This window comes from Bufo gargarizans, chromosome 4 (assembly GCF_014858855.1).
Source record: "Bufo gargarizans isolate SCDJY-AF-19 chromosome 4, ASM1485885v1, whole genome shotgun sequence".
NCBI lineage: Eukaryota > Metazoa > Chordata > Amphibia > Anura > Bufonidae > Bufo > Bufo gargarizans.
In genome coordinates this window covers 210,255,425-210,275,229 of record NC_058083.1, presented here as the reverse complement: position 1 = coordinate 210,275,229, position 19,805 = coordinate 210,255,425, and the positions used below count along the sequence as shown (strand labels likewise).

At 43.2% G+C, this 19,805-nt stretch overlaps 1 protein-coding gene across 2 annotated transcripts in view; it reads left to right on the top strand.

Annotated features, from left to right (window-relative positions):
- LOC122933689 (probable cation-transporting ATPase 13A4) overlaps window positions 1-19,805 on the top strand; it is a 322,029-nt gene that overhangs the window by 194,759 nt on the left and 107,465 nt on the right. For both annotated transcript variants that reach the window (XM_044288647.1, XM_044288646.1), the window contains exon 15: window positions 9,647-9,730. In XM_044288647.1, the coding sequence (XP_044144582.1) occupies window positions 9,647-9,730 (84 nt within the window). The remainder of the gene's footprint in view (window positions 1-9,646; window positions 9,731-19,805) is intronic.

The following is a 19,805-nucleotide window of genomic DNA, read 5'->3' as shown; positions in this document are numbered from 1 at the left end:
GGCCGCAGAACGATCCAATCAGGCCTTGGAGCAATTCCTTCGTTGCTATGTCTCCGATCACCAAGACAATTGGGTTGACCTCCTGCCTTGGGCTGAGTTTGCCAGGAACACGGCGGTGAACTCTTCCTCTGGGACGTCTCCCTTCATGGCCAATTATGGGTTCCAACCTGCCGTGTTACCGGAGGTATTCTCTCCCCAGGATATTCCGGCTGTGGAGGATCACCTTTCCGTCCTACGTGCTTCTTGGGTACAGATCCAGAGGTCCCTTGAGGTCTCTGCGCAGCGCCAGAAACTCCAGGCTGATCGCAGACGAGCGCCCGCTCCTTCCTACCAGGTCGGAGACCGCGTATGGTTGTCCACCCGCAACCTCAACCTTCGAGTGCCCACTCCCAAGCTGGCGCCTCGCTTTGTTGGTCCCTTCCGAGTGCTTCGCAGGGTAAACCCGGTAGCCTATGCCCTTGCGCTTCCTCCTGGCATGCGGATCTCCAACGTGTTTCATGTCTCCCTGTTGAAGCCACTGGTGTGTAATCGTTTCACTTCCTCGATTCCTCGGCCTCGTCCGGTCCAAGTGGGCAATCGTGAGGAGTATGAGGTGAGCAATATCCTGGACTCACGCCTGGTCCGCGGTCGGGTGCAGTTTTTGGTCCATTGGCGTGGTTATGGTCCAGAGGAGCGTTCCTGGGTTCCCTCCGCAGATGTCCATGCTCCTGTCTTGCTCCGAGCCTTCCACGCACGCTTCCCTCAGAAACCGTTCCTTACTCCGCGGAGGAGGGGCCCTTGAGGGGGAGGTACTGTCATGGTCTTACCTCCTTGCTGTTCCCTTCGTTTGACATGTGCTGGCGGCCATCTTGGTTTCTGGGTTTTCTTGTAGCCTCCCACCCTGCGGCTCCTCCTTCCCACTGGGAGGAGCTGGATGCCCAGCTCATATATATAGGAGGTCTGTGGCTTCAGTTCCTTGCTTGGTCCTCCTGTGTTCACATGCTTCCAAGACTGCTGCTGCTTCTGGTTCCTGATCCTGGCCTCGTCTGACTACCCCGTTGGTTCCTGATTCCGGCTTCGTCTGACTACCCCGTTGGTTCCTGATTCCGGCTTCGTCTGACTACCCCGTTGGTTCCTGTTCCTGGCTTCGTCTGACTACCCTTCTGGTTCCTGACCTCTGTCTCCGCAAGACCCTGCTTCGGTTTAGCCATCCGTTCGGACTTTGCTTACGGCTTGCTCTTCAATAAAACCTTCTTATTTTCCACTTATCTCTTGTTGTACGTCTGGTTCATGGTTCCATGACAACCTGCTGAGATCATTTCAGTAATTGTCTTGTTAACTCAGGTGAGAATGTTGATGAGCACAAGGCTGGAGATCATTATGTCAGGCTGATTGGGTTAAAATGGCAGACTTGACCTGTTAAACGGAGGGTGATGCTTGAAATCATTGTTCTTCCATTGTTAACCATGGTGACCTGCAAAGAAATGCGTACAGCCATCATTGCGTTACATAAAAATGGCTTCACAGGCAAGGATATTGTGGCTACTAAGATTGTACCTCAATCAACAATTTATAGGATCATTAATAACTTTAAGGAAAGTGGTTCAATTCTTGTTACGAAGGCTTCAGGGCGTCCAAGAAAGTCCAGCAAGCACCAGGATCGTCTCTTAAAAAGGATTCAGCTTCCTGATCGGAGTGCCACCAGTGCAGATCTTGCTCAGGAATGGCAGCAGGCAGGTGTGAGCGCATTTGCATGCACAATGAGGCGAAGACTTCTCTCCAAATAAAACATCAGGGACAGATTGATCTTCTGCAGAAAATATGGTGAATGGACTGCTGAGGACTGGGAAAAAGTCATATTCTCCGATGAAGCCTCTTTCCGATTGTTTGGGGCATCAGGAAAAAGGCTTGTCCGGCGAAGAAAAGGTGAGCGCTACCATCAGTCCTGTGTCATGCCAACAGTAAAGCATTCTGAGACCATTCATGTGTGGGGTTGCTTCTCATCCAAGGGAGTGGGCTCACTCACAATTTTGCCCCAAAACACAGCCATGAATAAAGAATGGTACCGAAACACTCTCCAACAGCAACTTCTTCCAACAATCCAACAACAGTTTGGTGAAGAACAATGCATTTTCCAGCACGATAGAGCACCGTGCCATAAGGCAAAAGTGATAACTAAGTGCCTCGGGGACCAAAACATTGACATTTTGGGTCCATGGCCTGGAAACTCCCCAGATCTTAATCCCATTGAGAACTTGTGGTCAATCCTCAAGAGGCGGGTGGACAAACAAAAACCCACTAATTCTGACAAACTCCAAGAAGTGATTATGAAAGAATGGGTTGCTATCAGTCAGGAATTGGCCCAGAAGTTGATTGAGAGCATGCCCAGTCGAATTGCAGAGGTCCTGAAAAAGAAGGGCCAACACTGAAAATACTGACTCTTTGCATAACTGTCATGTAATTGTCGATAAAAGCCTTTGAAACGTATGAAGTGCGTGTAACTATATTTCACTACATCACAGAAACAACTGAAACAAAGATCTAAAGCAGTTTAGCAGAAAACTTTGCGAAAACTAATATTTGTGTCATTCTCAAAACTTTTGGCCAAGACTGTACACCTCCAAGAGTTTGAACGAGAACCTAATTATTTTGTGAAATCAGTAAAACAGGGTACAAGCGTCTATGCAAAAGTATAAATGATTATATAATAATTTAAAATACAATCAATAACAATGAGTATTAAAAAAAATGATAGAAGAAAACTGTAGTACCCAAAATCTGCCACAAGATGGTGCCAGTGGAACACAAATTTAGCACCAAGACCAGCGTCACACAATCTATTATTCAACCGGTACAACAATGCAGTGCTGCTTAAAATTATGAGATATATATCAATTGACAATGCACAGAAACGCACTAAAGAAAATGAAAGATACAAGCCCTTGTTCTGCCCTAAACGGTTACCAATCTCAGATTGTATAAGTAGTATTGAAATGAAACTTATAAATTATCGGCTTGATATAAAACTAGGGAATATAAAGATACCCAACAGAGGAGCTCTCTTGCTAGCGATATCAGATCTTATATTCAGTGATATGCATCTTCACTGAATCCGCTGATACTGATGTGGTACTAACACTATCCGTCCGCAATAAGTGGGGTTTGACAAAGTATCAAGCCAATTAATCTATACCAATACTACATGAAGCAAAATATACATTACCCAAGGGTCAAGTGATGTGCAGAGTCTCGGGGAAGTCTGGTCTCAAGAGTTTTTCCAATAATCAAGATCTTTTCCTGGAATCTCCCTTTCTTTCTTTGTTCTTTTTCTTCTCTTCCTCCTTTTTCTTTCTCTTGTATGTGGTTTCTTAACTAAAAACTTATCAGATAAGCACACCTTCCTAGTTTGGAACCTTCCAATCACTGTCAGATAGGCGTGTACATTGATAAGGGGTGTGATGTCATAACACTACTGTCACACCGGTGACAGGTTTTAGAAGGTCTGAAATATTATCTGCACATTAGTGATCTGACAGCCTCTTTTGGTTTCACTTTGTCTGTGTGTTGCTTGTATGTCCACACCTCCTGTTCAGGTGTGGATCATGTGACCTTTACCTCCCCCTATTTAGTCTGACTTTACCCATCACTCCTTGCTCTGGATAGCTTCATTTGGTTTTTGGAAGAACTGGAGTGTGGTTCTAGTTGAAGTCCTAGTCATCCATCATCCATCAGCCTCAGAAGTTAAGTGTTCCGTTTGTTGTATTTTGTATTCCCCCCACCTTTTTTATCTACTAGGCCTCAGCGAGACACTGGCTCCTTCACCAGGGAAAGAGCGGGTAGTCTCTGCCCTGTCATTACCATTAGGGCATCTGAGGGCCACCAGGGTTTTCTAGGTTCCTGTGTATGAGCATCTCTACCATAGAGATGTGCCCATATGGATATTAGTTAGGGCCAGGAACAGGGTTTTATAGGCGGTGACCCTTTTCCTTCCCTAGCGGTGAGGCCTAGTGTCTTTTCCCTACCTTCTTGTCTTTTGGTGTTCTCCCCTATTATATCCCTGACAACTACCCAGAATGCACTTTTGCTACTGGTGTAGTGTTACCTACTCATACCTAGGTGGCACTGTTGTATAAGTCACACGCGTCATGCCCCAAAGAGTTAACTATTTAAATCTAACTTTATTTTCACTACACACACCTGGTATTTGGAAGCTTAAATCAAAGCTAACTGATTAACACTTCTTAACAATTAGAGACAAACTCTTAGATGCCTTTTGAATGTTTCCCATATTGTTGACTGATAATAATATGAATAAACTTAGTTTTCTCACAGAGATATTTGTGCCTCCTCTGTTACACCAATGGTACCACATCTTCACAGATACTCATTAACAAAGTCCATGCTTAAGTTGTTTTGAATATATTATAGAAATATATACGTCCCTAAAACATATATGATAACGAATATATAAATGTCCTTAAAAAGACGTAACAATATAACCCAATACATATATCTTATTGATTTTCTTATACAAAACTAAGGTTGATTATAAGTGTCCATAGATATCACAGACTTTCTGCTTATTAGCAAATACCAAACTGTGGATGTAATTAGCACTTGCTGCGTCCATGGAGTCTTTATCTCAGAGCTAAGAGACAAACTTTGATACATGAATACATATTTTGTAGAACATCTAGACAATCCTCACACTGTAGAATTAATATTCAGATAACAAAGATAGTGAAGCCTTTACTTCTGTGTGATGTGTATTTTAACTGCCTTAATATATAATTAATTGTTTCAATAACAATAGTTCTTTTGAACAATGCAATAATCTTCCTATGGACCTACTTTGGCCTACATTAAAAATTCATACAAAATAGTGAATATAAACCAACATTGCTCTTAAAGGCAATGAATATCTATGGTGACTAGAATAAGTGAATATAACTGTTTACACTTCTGAAAAGGCATAACAATACCCTTTTCTGTGGTAGATGGGGTGCATGGGAATACAGTGTATTGAGTACATTAAACAAACACATTTAAAGTGCCTTTGTTCATCTGCTTTCCTCTGGTGGAGTCGAGAAGTCTGGGGCAATCCAGGCCTTGTTCATTTTTATAACAGTCAACCTGTCAGCATTTTCAGTTGACAGGTGGATACGCCTGTCTGTTATAATGCCAGCAGCAGCACTAAATACCCACTCAGACAAAACACTGGCAGCAGGGCAGGCCTGCACCTCCAAGGCAAAGTGCCAGTTCGTTCCACGTGTCTAGCTTGGACACTCAAGAGATGTAAGGCACTGAGGGATCATTAATGACGCTGACACGGTCTGCTATTTACTCCTTTGCCATCTTCCAAAACTTTTCCCTCCAAGGCCATGCATCAGGGTGAGGGTGCTGGAGGGGTGTCATGAAACTGTCCCAGGCCTTGGAGAGTATTGCCTTGCCTCTGTTGGAACTGCTGTGTGCTCCCTTTGCCGCCCAAGGATGTAAGGACTTTGCTGCCAGCGTTGTCAGATGGAAATAGTTGGAGCAATTTTTCAACAAGGATCTTCTGGTATTGCACCGTTTTGCTCGTCCTCTCCACCTGAGGGATCAGAGATGAGAAGTTCTCTTTGTAGCAGGGGTCGAGAAGGGTGAACACCCAGTAATCCGTGTTGTCTAAAATGCGTATAACACACAGTTTGTGGGAAATGCAGCCTAACATGAATTCAGCCATGTGTGCCAGAGTACCAACAGGCAAGACTTAGCTGTCATAAGGAGGATCACTCTCAATCTCCTCACCCTCTTCCTCCTCTTCTGCCCACCCACGCTGAACAGATGGAATTAAACTTCCATGGGTACTACCCTCTGAAGCGTCTCCTGCTCTTCCTCCTCTTCATCGTCCAATTCGCGCTGAGAGGATCACCCTGTGTAATGTTTTCCACCTCTTCCACATGCAAAGAGTCATACTTAATTGTGAGCAGCGAGCGTTTGAGAAGACACAGAAGTGGGATGGTTACTCTGATAATAGCATTATCGCCGCTCACCATCTGTGTTGATTCGTCAAAGTTTGTTAAAACGTCACAGAGGTCAGACATCCATGCCCACTCCTTGCTTCTGATTAGCAGAAGCTGACTGGGAAGGCGACAACCATGTTTCAGCTGGTATTCCACTACTGCCCTCTGCTGCTCAAAAAGCCTGGCAAATATATGGGATGTGGAGTTCCAGCGTGTGCTCACGTTGCACAACAGCTGGTGAGCTGGCAAGTTAAAGCGCTGCTGCAACGTTGACAGACTGGCTAAAGCTGTCGATGACTTGCAGAAATGTGCACACATGCGGCACACCTTCACCAGTAGCTCAGGCAAATTGGGGTAGGTTTTGAGAAACCGCTGAACAGCTAAGTTTAAGACGTGGGCTAGGCATGGGATGTGTGTGAGCTTGCCAAGCTCCAAAGCCGCCACCAAGTTACGGTCATTATGACACACAACCATTCCTGGTTTTAGGTTGAGTGGCGAGAGCCACAGCTCAGTCTGGTCTCTTATCCCCTGCAACAGCTCTGCGGTGGTGTGCTGTTTGTCCCCTAAGCATATTAGCTTTAGCACGGCTTGTTGACACTTCCCCACCACAGTGCTACACTGCTTCCAGCTACCGGCTGATGGCTGACTGGTGCTGCATGCGGATAATTCGGAGGTGGAAGTGGACATGGCTACTGGCATTTTGGTGATGGCAGTACTTACCTGCACATTTATTGGCTGCATAGCAGCCGCAAAATATGCGATAAGGAGACTCGAGCATGGTGCTCGAGCACATGCGTGACTCGGCCGAGTACCACCATGTGCCGAGCATAGCCATGCTCGAGTCGAACAGCAGGTCAGCCGAGCATGCTCGCTAAACACTACTGGATAGATAAAAAATGATTAGAGCACCGAGGACCCCATTTTGTTAATTCCCCAGAACTGGACCATACTCTCTCAAACAAGGTAATCCTAATCCCAAAATGACATCAGCAGACAAGTTTTTAATTACATATAATGAACATTTTACAGAATGAATAGACCCAATCTTTATAAACAAATCAATGGTTTTATACTCAACAAACCCTCTGGCTAATGAAGCAATATCCACCACAGACACCAGAATGGGTTCAGGTAGTCTATAAACCACGAGACCCAAGGCAAACACAAAATTAAAATTAACAAAATTTGCTGCAGCCCCTGGATCTACAAAAGCTAAACTAGAAACTGACCTTACTAGTGAAGATAAATTAACAGGTGTAGGGATCGTCTCTTATTCAGGGGTCATTCTCACAGACTTCGCCACGGACACCAGATTGAAGTCGAAACAATGTTATTATTTTTAAGCACATCAACACAAAAACAGCAACCAAAACATAAATCCTCAGCTGTCTGGCCTTTGACTAAACATTAGTCAGGGTTAGAGGGTCCCGGCTCCCACAGGTCTTGATACAGCCTGCTCCTTTCCAGACTGGGAGAGCCCTGATTGAGGAGCTCAGCCCAAATTTATTCGGGCTCCTCAGCTGGCTGCTAATTAATCTCATTACCAGCCTAGCTGCTGCAGACAATGGGTGAGATAAAGTACACCACTTGAATGGCCTTCCTATGGCCTTATGGCAGCTCCACTGCCACACAGGCAAAATAATTCTATCAGAATTTTTTAAAGGAAATACCTGTATGCCTGAGTGATTTCCCCAATCATCACTCAAACGCTGAAGTTTTCAGTCTTCGGCCTAGAAGGACGGGATCGCAGTTCATGTGCAGGACTGGCACGGTAGAAATGCAGGGCATTCTTTAGGCAATGTTTCTTCTGTTGCTGAGAGGACATAGTACCCACTTGCATGGGCTCCTTGGACTCCACTTGCACCTTGAACAAAGAGGCTTGAGGGACCAAAGAAAAATCAGAAGGGTGGACAAGGAGAGATCTTTCCCATTTACATTCCCAAATACATCTATCAAGTCGAATAGCTAGGGACATAGCCTCATCTAGGGAATCTGGGGTAGGATGACTATCAGAAAGACCTAGTATAAACTGTGATCTAAGAGCCAGATCCTTCCAGCCAGCGGCAGTACACCACTTATGGCATTCAGAGCAATAATCTTCCACAGGTCGTCGGTCCTGATGTAAGGAAAGAAGTTGGCTTTCAGCAAAAGCTGCCCTGTCGGGCTCATCATACGGGAGACCAAGAGCAGAGAAGAATTGGTCAACAGATAATAATTCAGAAGAGTTGGGCAATAGCAAAAAGGCCCACTCCTGAGGGTCCCCCTGAAGCAGGGATATAATGATGTTTACTCTCTGAGATTCCGTACCTGATGAGTGCGTCCTGAGATGAAGAAAAAGTTTACAGCTCTCACCGAAGGTTACACAATTTTTATGGTCACCAGAGAAGCGATCAGGGAGCTTAACCTTAGTTTCTACTGCTGACGGGGAAACTTGTCTAGTGGGACTTTTGCTACTGAACCCTCTCCGCTAGATCCTAAACCAATTGGACAATATCCTCCATCTAATAGGCCAATGCTGCCATGGTGTCCATAACTGAGAAGATCATCGGGAAATATTTTTTGGGGGGTCAGTGACAATGTAAAGCCTGTAGGTAATGACAGACATGGACAGTGAGCCTTAACTTAGAACCCACTTAACTTAGAACCCAGCCGTTTTCCCTACCTACTTGCAGTTCAAGGCCAAGATAGTAAGACTGCAACTGGTCGACAGTCCCTATGCTAATAAGGTGCAGAGAAAGACAAACACCTAGAGACACGAAGACCGAGATGTATATATACATTAATGGGTCTGAACCAATAGGACAATGCAGTGTAAAAACATGAGACAGAGAATGGACAGAGGTCGAGCCGAGGTAAAAAAAAAAAAAGTGCAATTCAAATCAGCACAGGAGCAAGAACCAGGAACATAGCTAGTGAGCCCAAACAAGACTATCACTGGCACTAGTATATGGCCAAGGAGTTAAATAGAGCACAGCATCCCTGGATTAGCACCGTGAATTAGTAAAGTGCAGCTTGCTGATGCCACTACTGGTACTGTTGGGTCTATTGCTGGTAGAAATTATAATGCTGGTACTGTTATGTTATACTGTTATACTGCTTAGTGGCCCTTTAAAGGGGTAGTGCAAGAATGAGGGGGGGAGGAGGATTTGGCCAACACCTCCACTTGACCGGATCTGTAAAGGAAAGATGACTTATCTGCTTCCTGGAACCAGCTCCCTGCATCTGGTTTGACATTGCTACAGCTGGCTAAGAGGGATGGGGAGGTTGCCATCTCCACACTCATTATTTAACAACCCCTTTAAGTCCACATGTAGGTATGGTATATAGACTTTCTCTGAAGACCATTCTAGAAAAATTGAATGTTGGTGTGCATCTACGGTAACTATATCTAATAACTCCCTTTCTTTTCTTGTCCCAGGAGCTCTGCCTCCTCATACCATCCCTTGTAGCCATAATCATGGAGTCATTTCTAAATCCTCTGACAGACAAAAGGCAGTTTGTAATATTCTTTTTTCTGTTAATCTGATAGACTTTGATATTTTAATGTACCTTGCTGCTAGCAGATGCCCTGCCAAAATTCACTGTACAGTACAAATACCTGCATATAAGCATTTTAGACTTGAATACTGTTGAAATAATATATCTAAATTTCATCCTTGCAACAGAAACTTGAAGACCTTAAGGTGGAAATGAATGATGATCCAGTAGATAACTGCACAGTTGTAAAACCTGGACCTACTGCTACAGAGGCAAGTTAAGTGTATATTGTAATAGTTACTTTCTTTACTGTTTTTTGAACAACATTAACAAGTTACATTCATTCATAATTAGGTTTCTATCTTCCACATCATAAGCTTTAATCAAAATAGAAAGTTATCCAAAATGTCCTATAGCTATAATCCTCTTCTTCAGGACACTTATGCTATAGAATATATATTACCTAATCAGTGGCTTAGGACTCAAATAAAGCTCTTGGGTCCCCCATTTGGTTATGCGTCTTTTGACAACCACAAATACTATCAAGCCTTGGTGGCAGCAGGGATACCGTAGCATCAGTGTCGGATTGGGGGTCTTTGGGCCTACCAGAAGAAATTGTTCTAGGGGCCCAACCACTATATCATCAATAAAGTCTAGTAGGTTTTGATTCAAAGAAATAGACCCTAATGGCTCCAAAGGCTGTTTATTTTTCTCCTAGACCTTTTGGGCCTACTATGGTATGAGAGCCTGGGCCCAATGGAGGATCCTCTGGTTCTCTTGTGTGCCAGTCCGACACTAAATAGCGTTACTAGAACTTGGCACCAAAGGCAAAATGAAATCATTGGCAGTTAAGCCTTTAACCCCATTTTCTAAATCTGACGTCTAATTTTATGTGGTAATATCTTGAAATGTTTTTACTTAAGGTCTTTTAACACAGAACAATAATTGTCCAATTATCAGGAATGAGCTTTGCAGAAAAGTGTCAAGGTGCCATCAATCACTTGATGAACAACCAAATGCTCATTCATTTAGTGATTGTGTCTTCTGACTGGCACAAAAAATGATTGCTTCTGTGTAACACATCTCACTGTGTAACAGCGATCTGCTGCGCACAAACAATGTTTCCATGTTTGGACGAGTGATTGCTATAATGATCTCTAGCCCCCATACAGAGGAGAGGATTGCTGCATGTAAATGCAGTTTTTACCTTCTTCGATAAGTCAATTATCAGGAACAAATGGTTAATTCTGAACAATTTCTTATAACATTGCTCCATGTAATAGGACAATTATTGTTCTGGCCTCCTTATGTGTGAGTAAGGCCTAAGTTGACAGACAGATAAGCTGCTTTCACATCAGCGTTTTGGAATTCCGGTTTTGAGATCTGACAGAGGATCTCAAAACCAAGCCAAAATGGTTCAGTTTTATCCCCATTCATTTCAAAGGGGTATGCTCCATACAGGATGCATCAAAATGCAAGCTGTAATTTTGTTTCCCGTCAGCGAAATGGAACAAACCGGACCCATCAATAAAACAATGTAAGTCAATGGCGGTGAATCAGTTTTCTTCAGATTTTAAAAAGAAAAAAAGATCCGTAACCCATTGACTTGCTTTGTTTTTAATGACAGATACAGTTTGTTCCATTTTGATTTAACACAACTGCATCCTAATGGTACAAATGTATCCTGATGTGTTAAATCAAATGGAACCATTTGGTGCGGTTTTGAGATCCTATGTCAGATCTCTAAACCAGAAACCAAAGCGCAGATGTGAAAGTAACTTTAGCAGCAACAACTTGAGACAGGAGTAACATCCACTTAAACTTTTTGCAAGGATAGGGTAAACTGAGGAACAGGAAAAAAAAAAAAAAGCTTATTAGTGTTGATCAGCATGTGGCAATAGGCTATAACACATTACAGTACTAAGGTTACATTCACGCTTGCGTTTTGGCTTTCCGGTTCTGAGATCTGTCATGGGCTCTCACAAGCGGTCCAAAACGGATCAGTTTTTCCCTAATGCATTCTGAATGGAAAAGGATCCCCTCAGAATGCATCAGTTTGCTCTGGAAGCGGACACCAAAACTCTGCCTGTAGTGTTTTGCTGTCCGCTTGAAGAAACTGACACAATCTGGCACAATAGAAACCAATCCCTCTCCCATTGACTTTCAATGGAGTTCATGATGGATCCGTCTTGGCTATGTTGCAGATAATACAAATGGATCCATTCATGACGGATGCATGCGGTTGTATTACTGTAACTGATCCGTTTTTGCAGATCCATGACAGATCCGCCCAAAACACGAGTGTAAAAGTATCCTAAGCTATGGAAATGCAAGCATAAATATGTGCATAAAATACAAGTTACATTTAGTACAAAATATCAATATACATGAATGTAATGTTAACTAATAATCTAAATGTGCCAGCAATGCCACAATATGTCTGGGTTTTGAGGATCATTAGCTATGCCGCATGTCTTTGAGCTGATCTTGGAAAAAGATGACTGCTATGAGCTGACTTGATGTCAACTAGGGCTGCAGTAAACAAATATTTTAGTAATCAAATATTCTATTGATTATTTTTTACGATTAATCGAGTATTCTAATAAGAAAAACCTTCTAAAAAGAACATATTGCTTTATAAAAACAATATTTTTATTTATTACATCTGATTTTCAACAGGACACAGATCATCAGATCAAACTACACCCCGCCCCCCGCCAAATCAGCCTATCATAGATCTCAGCCACAGATAAGCCCCCCAGTCAGTCAGCCTTGCCCTCAAATCAGTCCCCCCATGCTGCAAGCCCGCAATCAGACCCCCATGCCACCATGATCAGACCGCTTGCCACCATGATCACACCCTCCCTTGCTGCAGTGCAATCAGAGCCAGACCCCCCATGCCATCCATTGCCATGTCCCCTACTCCCCCAGTCCCATCAGATCAGCAGCCCCTCCATGCCATGTCCCACAGTGCCCCCATGATGGAACTGCCATCATCCCCTCCATGCCATCCAGATTGCCATGATGTCCCCCTTCCCCTGTGCCTCCACGCCATCAACCATGTCCCCCACTCCCCCAGACCAGCCCATCCATGCCAAATAACAGGTGCCCCCATTAACCCCTCTGCAAACCAATAACTTTATACATGACAAATCACAGGTGCCCCCATTAACCCCTCTCCAAACCAATAACTTTATACATGCCAAATCATAGGTGCCCCCATTAACCCCTCTCCAAACCAATAACTTTATACATGACAAATCACAGGTGCCCCCAATTAACCCCTCTCCATCCCACCACCTCCCGCTCATATCTCTTTATACATGCCAAATCACAGGTGCCCCTATTAACCCCTCCCCGCCAATAACTTTATACATGCCATTGCCAAAATCACAGGTGCCCCCATTAACCCCTCTATATCCCCCCGCCTCCCTCTCATATCTCTTTATACGTGCCAAATCACAGCCTGGTGCCCCAATTAACCAGTCTCCCCATCGCCACCAATAACATGCCATAGCGAATTTACAGGTGTCCCCGTTTCCCCCTTGGCCCGCCGCTGGTGCTGCTAACTTTATACTTACCTTTAATGGCAGTGTGGCATGCGCTTGCACATGGAGTCCACAGGAGATGCGTCTTCATGCCAGCATGCACTGGGACCTGCCGTCACACACATCGCCAGCCAGTGCGCTGCCAATGTGTGTACGCAAGGCCCCGTGGTGCGGTGCTGAGTCGGCACTTGGGAGGCCACAAAGCGGTGAGTGAGAAGCTTCATTTCACTCCTGCTACGTTGTCATGTGATGCAAACGATTTCTCGATTCAGGGAAACTGCATCGACGATTTTTTCACCTCGACTTCATTGATTTAATCGATGAATCGTTTCAGCCCTAATGTCAACTGGGTGATAGGTGATAAATACAGTGGCTCGCATGGGACATACAAGGTAATAAATGCTAGGTAGCTAAAAACTGTTTGCACAAATAGCCACTAGATCAAGCTAAAATAAATTGAATATTAGCACAGTAAATGTGTATTCATACAGATAACTTGTTGTAGGCATTATCCAAATAATTCTGTTTTCTCATAACTCATTGACATTGTACTTTATGCTAGTGGTAGGTTTTGGCCAAGTTCTTTTTATTTTTTATTTATAAAAAGAAATCTGACCTGTAACAAAAATTGTAAAAAAAAAAGTTAAACTAGCAATTTTGAAAATTAGATTTTTTTTGCTTTTAAGACAGCTATTAATATATTTATTCATATTATTTTTCAAATATAGTTTTATTATTTGGGGATGTTAGAAATTCAGCAGCAATTTTTCAATCTTTCAAAATCATTTCCAAAATCTATTTTTTAAGGGATCAATTAAGTTCTGAAGTTGCTCTGAGGGGGTATATATTCGAAATTATTATAAATGACCCAAATACACCCCTTAAAAATGTCAAAATAGAATTTAGGAAGTTTGTTACTCTTTAGATTTTTCTGAGGAATGAACACAAATTGGAAGTCAAAATTAAAATACCCTGTTATTATATTGTCCTGCCAAGTGTGCAGGACTGGAGGCTGCTTCTCTCCCCAGGGATTGTTATTCCGTTCTAGAGTCTGATTTGGATAGTCCACAGACTAAAAAACAAACAAACAGAATGTTTTAACCCCTTCTACTCCGGGCAAGTTTTTGCACATCTGCCCAGGCCATTTTTTGCAAATCTGACATGTGTCACTTTATGTGGTAATAACTTTGGAACACTTTTATTTATCCAAGCCAGATTTTTTTCTCGTGACACATTGTACTTCATGATAGTCATAAATTTTAGTCAATATATTTCACCTTTATTTATGAAAAAATCCCAAATTTACCAAAAATGTTGATAAATTCGCAATTTCCAATATTTCAATATCTCTGCTTTGTCTACATTATGTTGGCATCATTTTGTAAATGTAATTTTTTATTTTTTTAGGACATTAAAAGGCTTATAAATTTAAAGTTACTTTGTGGGGCTTACATAGTGGAAGCCCCCCATAAATGACCCTTTTGTGGAAACTACACCCCTCAGGTTACTCAAAACTCATTTTACAAACTTTGTTAACCCCTTTAGGTGTTCCACAAGAATTAAACGAAAATGGAGATGAAATTTCAAAATTTCACTTTTTTGGGCAGATTTTCTATTTTAAGCCATATGGTTTTTGGAAGGCAGATTTTGCTGGACAGTTTTTTTTTTTTAGATGCCATGTCCCATTTGAAGCCCCCCTGATGCACGTTTACTATAGAAACTCCCAAAAAATGACCCCATTTTGGAAACTAGGGCATAAGGTGACAGTTTTATGGGTACTATTTTGGGGTACATCAGAGTTTTTATTGCTCTGTATCACGTTTTTTGTGAGGCAAGGTAACAAAAAATGGCTGCTTTGGCATGGTAGATCATGTTTTTTTTATATATAGCAGGTAGTTACGGATGCAATAATATCAAACATGTCTACTTTGTTTGTTTGTTTCAGTTTTACATAATAAAGCATTTTTGGGGAAAAAATAGTTTTTGTGTCTACATTTTCTGAACGCCTTTTTTTCTGCCGATTATCTTGTGCAGGGGCTTGTTTTTTTGCAGGAAGAGTTGATGTTTTTATTGGTACCATTTTTGGGTACATATGATTTTTTGATCCTTTATTATTATACTTTATGGGACAAGGTGACCCAAAAATTGGTTGTTTTGACACAGTTTTTATTTATTTATTTTTACAATGTTCACCTGAGGGGGGAGGTCATGTGACATTTTTATAGAGCAGATCGTTACGGGCATGGCAATACCTAATATGTGTACATTTTCTTATTTAAGTTTTACACAATAATAGCATTTTTGAAACAAAAAAAATAATTTTGTAGTGTCTCCATAGTCTGAGAGCCATAGCTTTTTAATTTTTGACTGATTGTCTTAGGTAGGGTCAATTTTTTGGGGGGATGAGGTGATGGTTTGATTGGTACTGTTTTGGGGGTCATATGCCTTTTTGATCGCAAGATGACAAAACTGTCTTTTCTTGGCACTGTTTTTATTTAATTTTTTTAAGGTGCTTGGCTGATGGGTTAGGTCATGTGATCTTTTTATAGAGCTGGTTGTTATGGACATGGCGATACCTAATATGTATACTTTTTTATTTATGGACATGGCGATACCTAATATGTATACTTTTTTATTTATTTCACTTTAACACAATAATAGCATATTTGAAACAAAAAATGATGTTTTAATGTCTCCATGTTCTGAGAGCTATATTTGATTTTTTATTTTTTGAGCAATTTTCTTATGTAGGGGCTTATTTTTTGTGGGATGAGGTGGCGATTTTATTAGTATGAAGAGCCGGTCATTATGGACGTGGTGATACTTAATATGCGTGTTTTTTTCACATTTTTATTATAATATCAGGGGAAAGCGGCATTTTTTTTAAAAGTTTTTTTACTTGAAACTTTATTTTTATTAAAAACACTTTTTTTTTTTTTTTACTTTATCTCTGTCCCACTCTGGGACGTCAACTTTTGAGGGTCTGATCCCCTCTGCAATGCTTTACAATACATCTGTATTGTAATGCATTGCCTGTTAGTATATGTGAGAAATATGGATTATCATGGATTATCATGTACTGGCAGCCCTGATTGTCATTTGATTCACCTTTTGGCATGTAGACAGTCAGTGTACATGCAAAATATGTTCTCACTCCCCAGCCATCTGCTGTCATCTAGCAAGGGAGAAAGCCCCAGCGGTCCAGGATTCAAGGAGGCCCCAGGTGGATAAAGTCACACTTCAAACAGCCAGTTCGGAGGCAAGCTAATCCTGCAGGAAAAACCCCAGCAGGAGGTCTCAGCGCTTGTCCAGGATCAATGATACCTCCCAGACATGTTGGCATCTACATTTCAAAAGAAATTTATAAATCGTCCGTCCTTCCCAGGCATATTTTGGTTATCTTTTTGCGATCCTGGGGCAAATCCAAACATCCACGTGGTCCTGGCTTTAAGCTAGGATGCCCTGGAGGGGAGATATACATAACCCCCCACAGAAACCACATAGCGGCACTATGTTTGGACTCTAGTTGTAGCCATAACCCAGGTGGATCAATTGGGCCCGTAACCCATCTTCCTGCGACATTCTGGTCTGGGGCTATGAGCCCTAAGGGGTTTTAATGGGTCATTTTCTGCCAGCACGAGAGAAGGAGGAGTGGACCCTTCCCATAGGTGGGGAGAGGAGCGGCCGGCTATAGGTCATAAGCCCATGCAAGCCAAAGGAACTTTCAACTACCCGGTAACTGACTTTTGCTCTGCTGTGGTATTTTGTCACAGTGCATTACACTGAGTTATACACTAAAAGGTTGCCTAGGGGGGGGGGCGTGGCTGCACAGCCGAGGAGTATGGCCGCTTGATCACAGAGCTTCCGCTCCCGCTATTTGCTCTTTAACCTCGACCCTCGGTGCCTGCCGATACCGGAACCTTCCCTGATGATGACCAGGGAAAAACGGAGCACGAAGAAGCAAGGCAAGCTAGAATTTTTCTTTGGTCAAGATCGGGACAAAGATGGCGCCGGCACACGAGACCTGCATGCAGTGCCTACCTCCAGCCCGATATCCTCCGCAAGTGCCTGCTCGCCCCGAGCCTCAGACGATGGAAGCTCGCAACGACAGAGCCCTCGAGGTTCCCCGGAGCAAGCCCAGTCGGGTGAGAACGGGAATAATATAAGAGGGGACAAGACAGGGCGCAATAGTGTGTCCTCAGGCAACCCTGCGGCGACACGGTCCCCTACTACAAGTCCGGCGAAGCAGAGGCCTAGGCTGCAAGGCCCAGCGGCAGAAGAACATGATGGCTGTTCCCAACGGACAACAAACCTGCGTCCAGCATCTTACTAATAGACATGCTTCTGGCCTTTAACCACTCGGTCACCACACATTTGTCGAGGCTAATTATGCCTATTCAAACATCTGTCACTGAACTAGACAACAGAGTTCAGCATGTCGAACAATTGATGGGCGAATTCGCTGAGTCGCATAACAGCTTGATAGTCTCTCATGATGCCCAGTCAGAGGAAATTACATACCTCCAAGCAAAGGTGGCGGACCTAGAGGACCGCTCCCGCAGAAACAATTTAAAACTGCTTGGAGTACCGGAGACGGTCCTGGCCATGGACCTCCAGGCCTACATCAAAGAGCTGTTCAAACTTCTTTTGCCTGCCTGCACCGAACAAGATCTCATCATAGATCAGGCCCACAGGATCGCTAAGCAAAAGCACTTACCTGACGATACGCCTCGGGATGTTTTGGCCCGCTTATATTTCTACCATGCTAATGAGGACACCCTGGCGGCTGCAAGGAAAATGGACGCCTTCCGGGACCCGTACCAGCAAGTGAAACTTTTCACGGATCTATCTATAGCCACCCTGCAATTACGCCGTACCCTAGCTCCCATTACCCTAGCATTGAGATCTCACTCCATTCCCTATAGCTGGGGTCATCTGTAAAATTTCTAGTTCAGAGAAATGGAGCCGTGGTGGTTATATGCTCGGTGGAGGAGGGGAAAGCTGTGTTTTGCCACTTGGAATATCAAGACGGCTGAGGTCCCTCCTGTGAAACAGCACCAATATCTGCCAGAAGACGGGGAGTGGCATTGAGTAGAAAGACGCCGTCAGAAGAAACACTGTTAAAGGGTTCTTTCATATACTTTGCGTTCAGCAGGAGCGGGGATTTGTTCTACCCTCTTTGATCCTCCTTGTGGTAGGCATGACTGTTTCCCCCTCACGACGATCACAAGGGGTTTTGCGTTCCAACCCATGTGCTACTCTATTACTGCCCCAATACTTGGGCAGCTGGTTCTGGTTCTTTATGTTTATGTTCACAGTTATCTATCTGTACTTTTCCTTTGAGCTGTGTCCCAATTTCACCATGCACCTGATTGTTATGCAATAGGTTAATGTGTGCCTCCCTCTGCATCATCTTAGCGATTTTCTGTATATAGCTATACACCTACTACAATGGTATTGACAGTAGGATCCTTAAATGTCAGGGGCTTAAATAGTCCCTTCAAGAGGCGGATGATGTGGAGGGAAGCCCTTTCGACCAAATGTGATGTTTTTTGTGCACAAGAGACACATATAGTGGAGGCAGATGTTGGGAGGTTAAAGCATCCAACTTTTCCGACCCTGATTCATTCCCACGGTATAGGCAAAAAGAGGGGAGTGCTTTTAGCGATATGGAACTCAGTGGCACACACGGAGAAGATCACAGTAGTAGATCCAAGGGGACGTTATGTCATACATGTGTGTTCTATAAATAATGTCACTTATACTCTAGTGGGGCCCCGAATGTACGGCCTATGCGGTTTCTGAACAGGCTCTTTAAAAAAGTACAGTCCCTATGGGAGGGTAGAGTTACCATTTGTGGGGATTTTAATTTAGTCCCTGACCCGTCCCAAGACTCATCCTCCCTCACGAGAACTTGGCCAACTCCCTATATGACATATGGTGCATTTATCATGCCTCTGAGAAGGATTTCTCATATTATTCACCTGCACATCAAACCTGCGGATTGGATTGTATTTCACGTGCATGGTCTCGATTGATCCTAATTGACCTATATCTATACTAGCGGTGATGTGAAGACACGGCCCAGACTTTCGTTTTACTGTGTTTTGAATATTATGATTTTGTTAAGACATTCTGTACTCCATCGATTACTTTGTCTATGCAAACAAAGAAAGAAAAAGAAATTTGAGTTTTTTTCTTAATGATATATCTAGCTGTATGTACATTGTACTTATTATGGCATGACCATGATATATACCTGATAATAAAAATCTACTGAAAGTAAAAGGTTGCCTAGGAGACCTAAACTGGGGCTGGATCTCCTCGGCCCCCGTAGAAGGCAGGTCCCAATGCTCATCTTCATTCTTATTTTTTTGCGGACCTGGGGGGAAAAGGACCTTTGGTGACGTTACTGCGCTCATCACATGGTCCGTCACATGGCCCATCACCATGGTGATGGGCCATGTGATGAGCGCAGTGATGTCACCAAAGGTCATTTTCCTCCCAGGTCCTCAAAGAAGAAAAATGAAGACGAGCCGGGCTTCGCAAACAAGTGGATGAGTCGAGTTAATTATTTTTTTTTTTAACCCCCTCCATCCCTAATTTACTTAGCGTTCTGTATTAAGAATGCTATTATTTTCCCAACCATGTTATAAGGGAAAATAACAAAGATCGGGTCCCCATCCCGATTGTCACCTAGCAACCATGCGTGAATATCGCACCACATCTGCACTTGCTTGCGATTTTCACTCAGCCCTATTTACTTCTATGGGGCCTGCATTGCGTGAAAAATGCACAA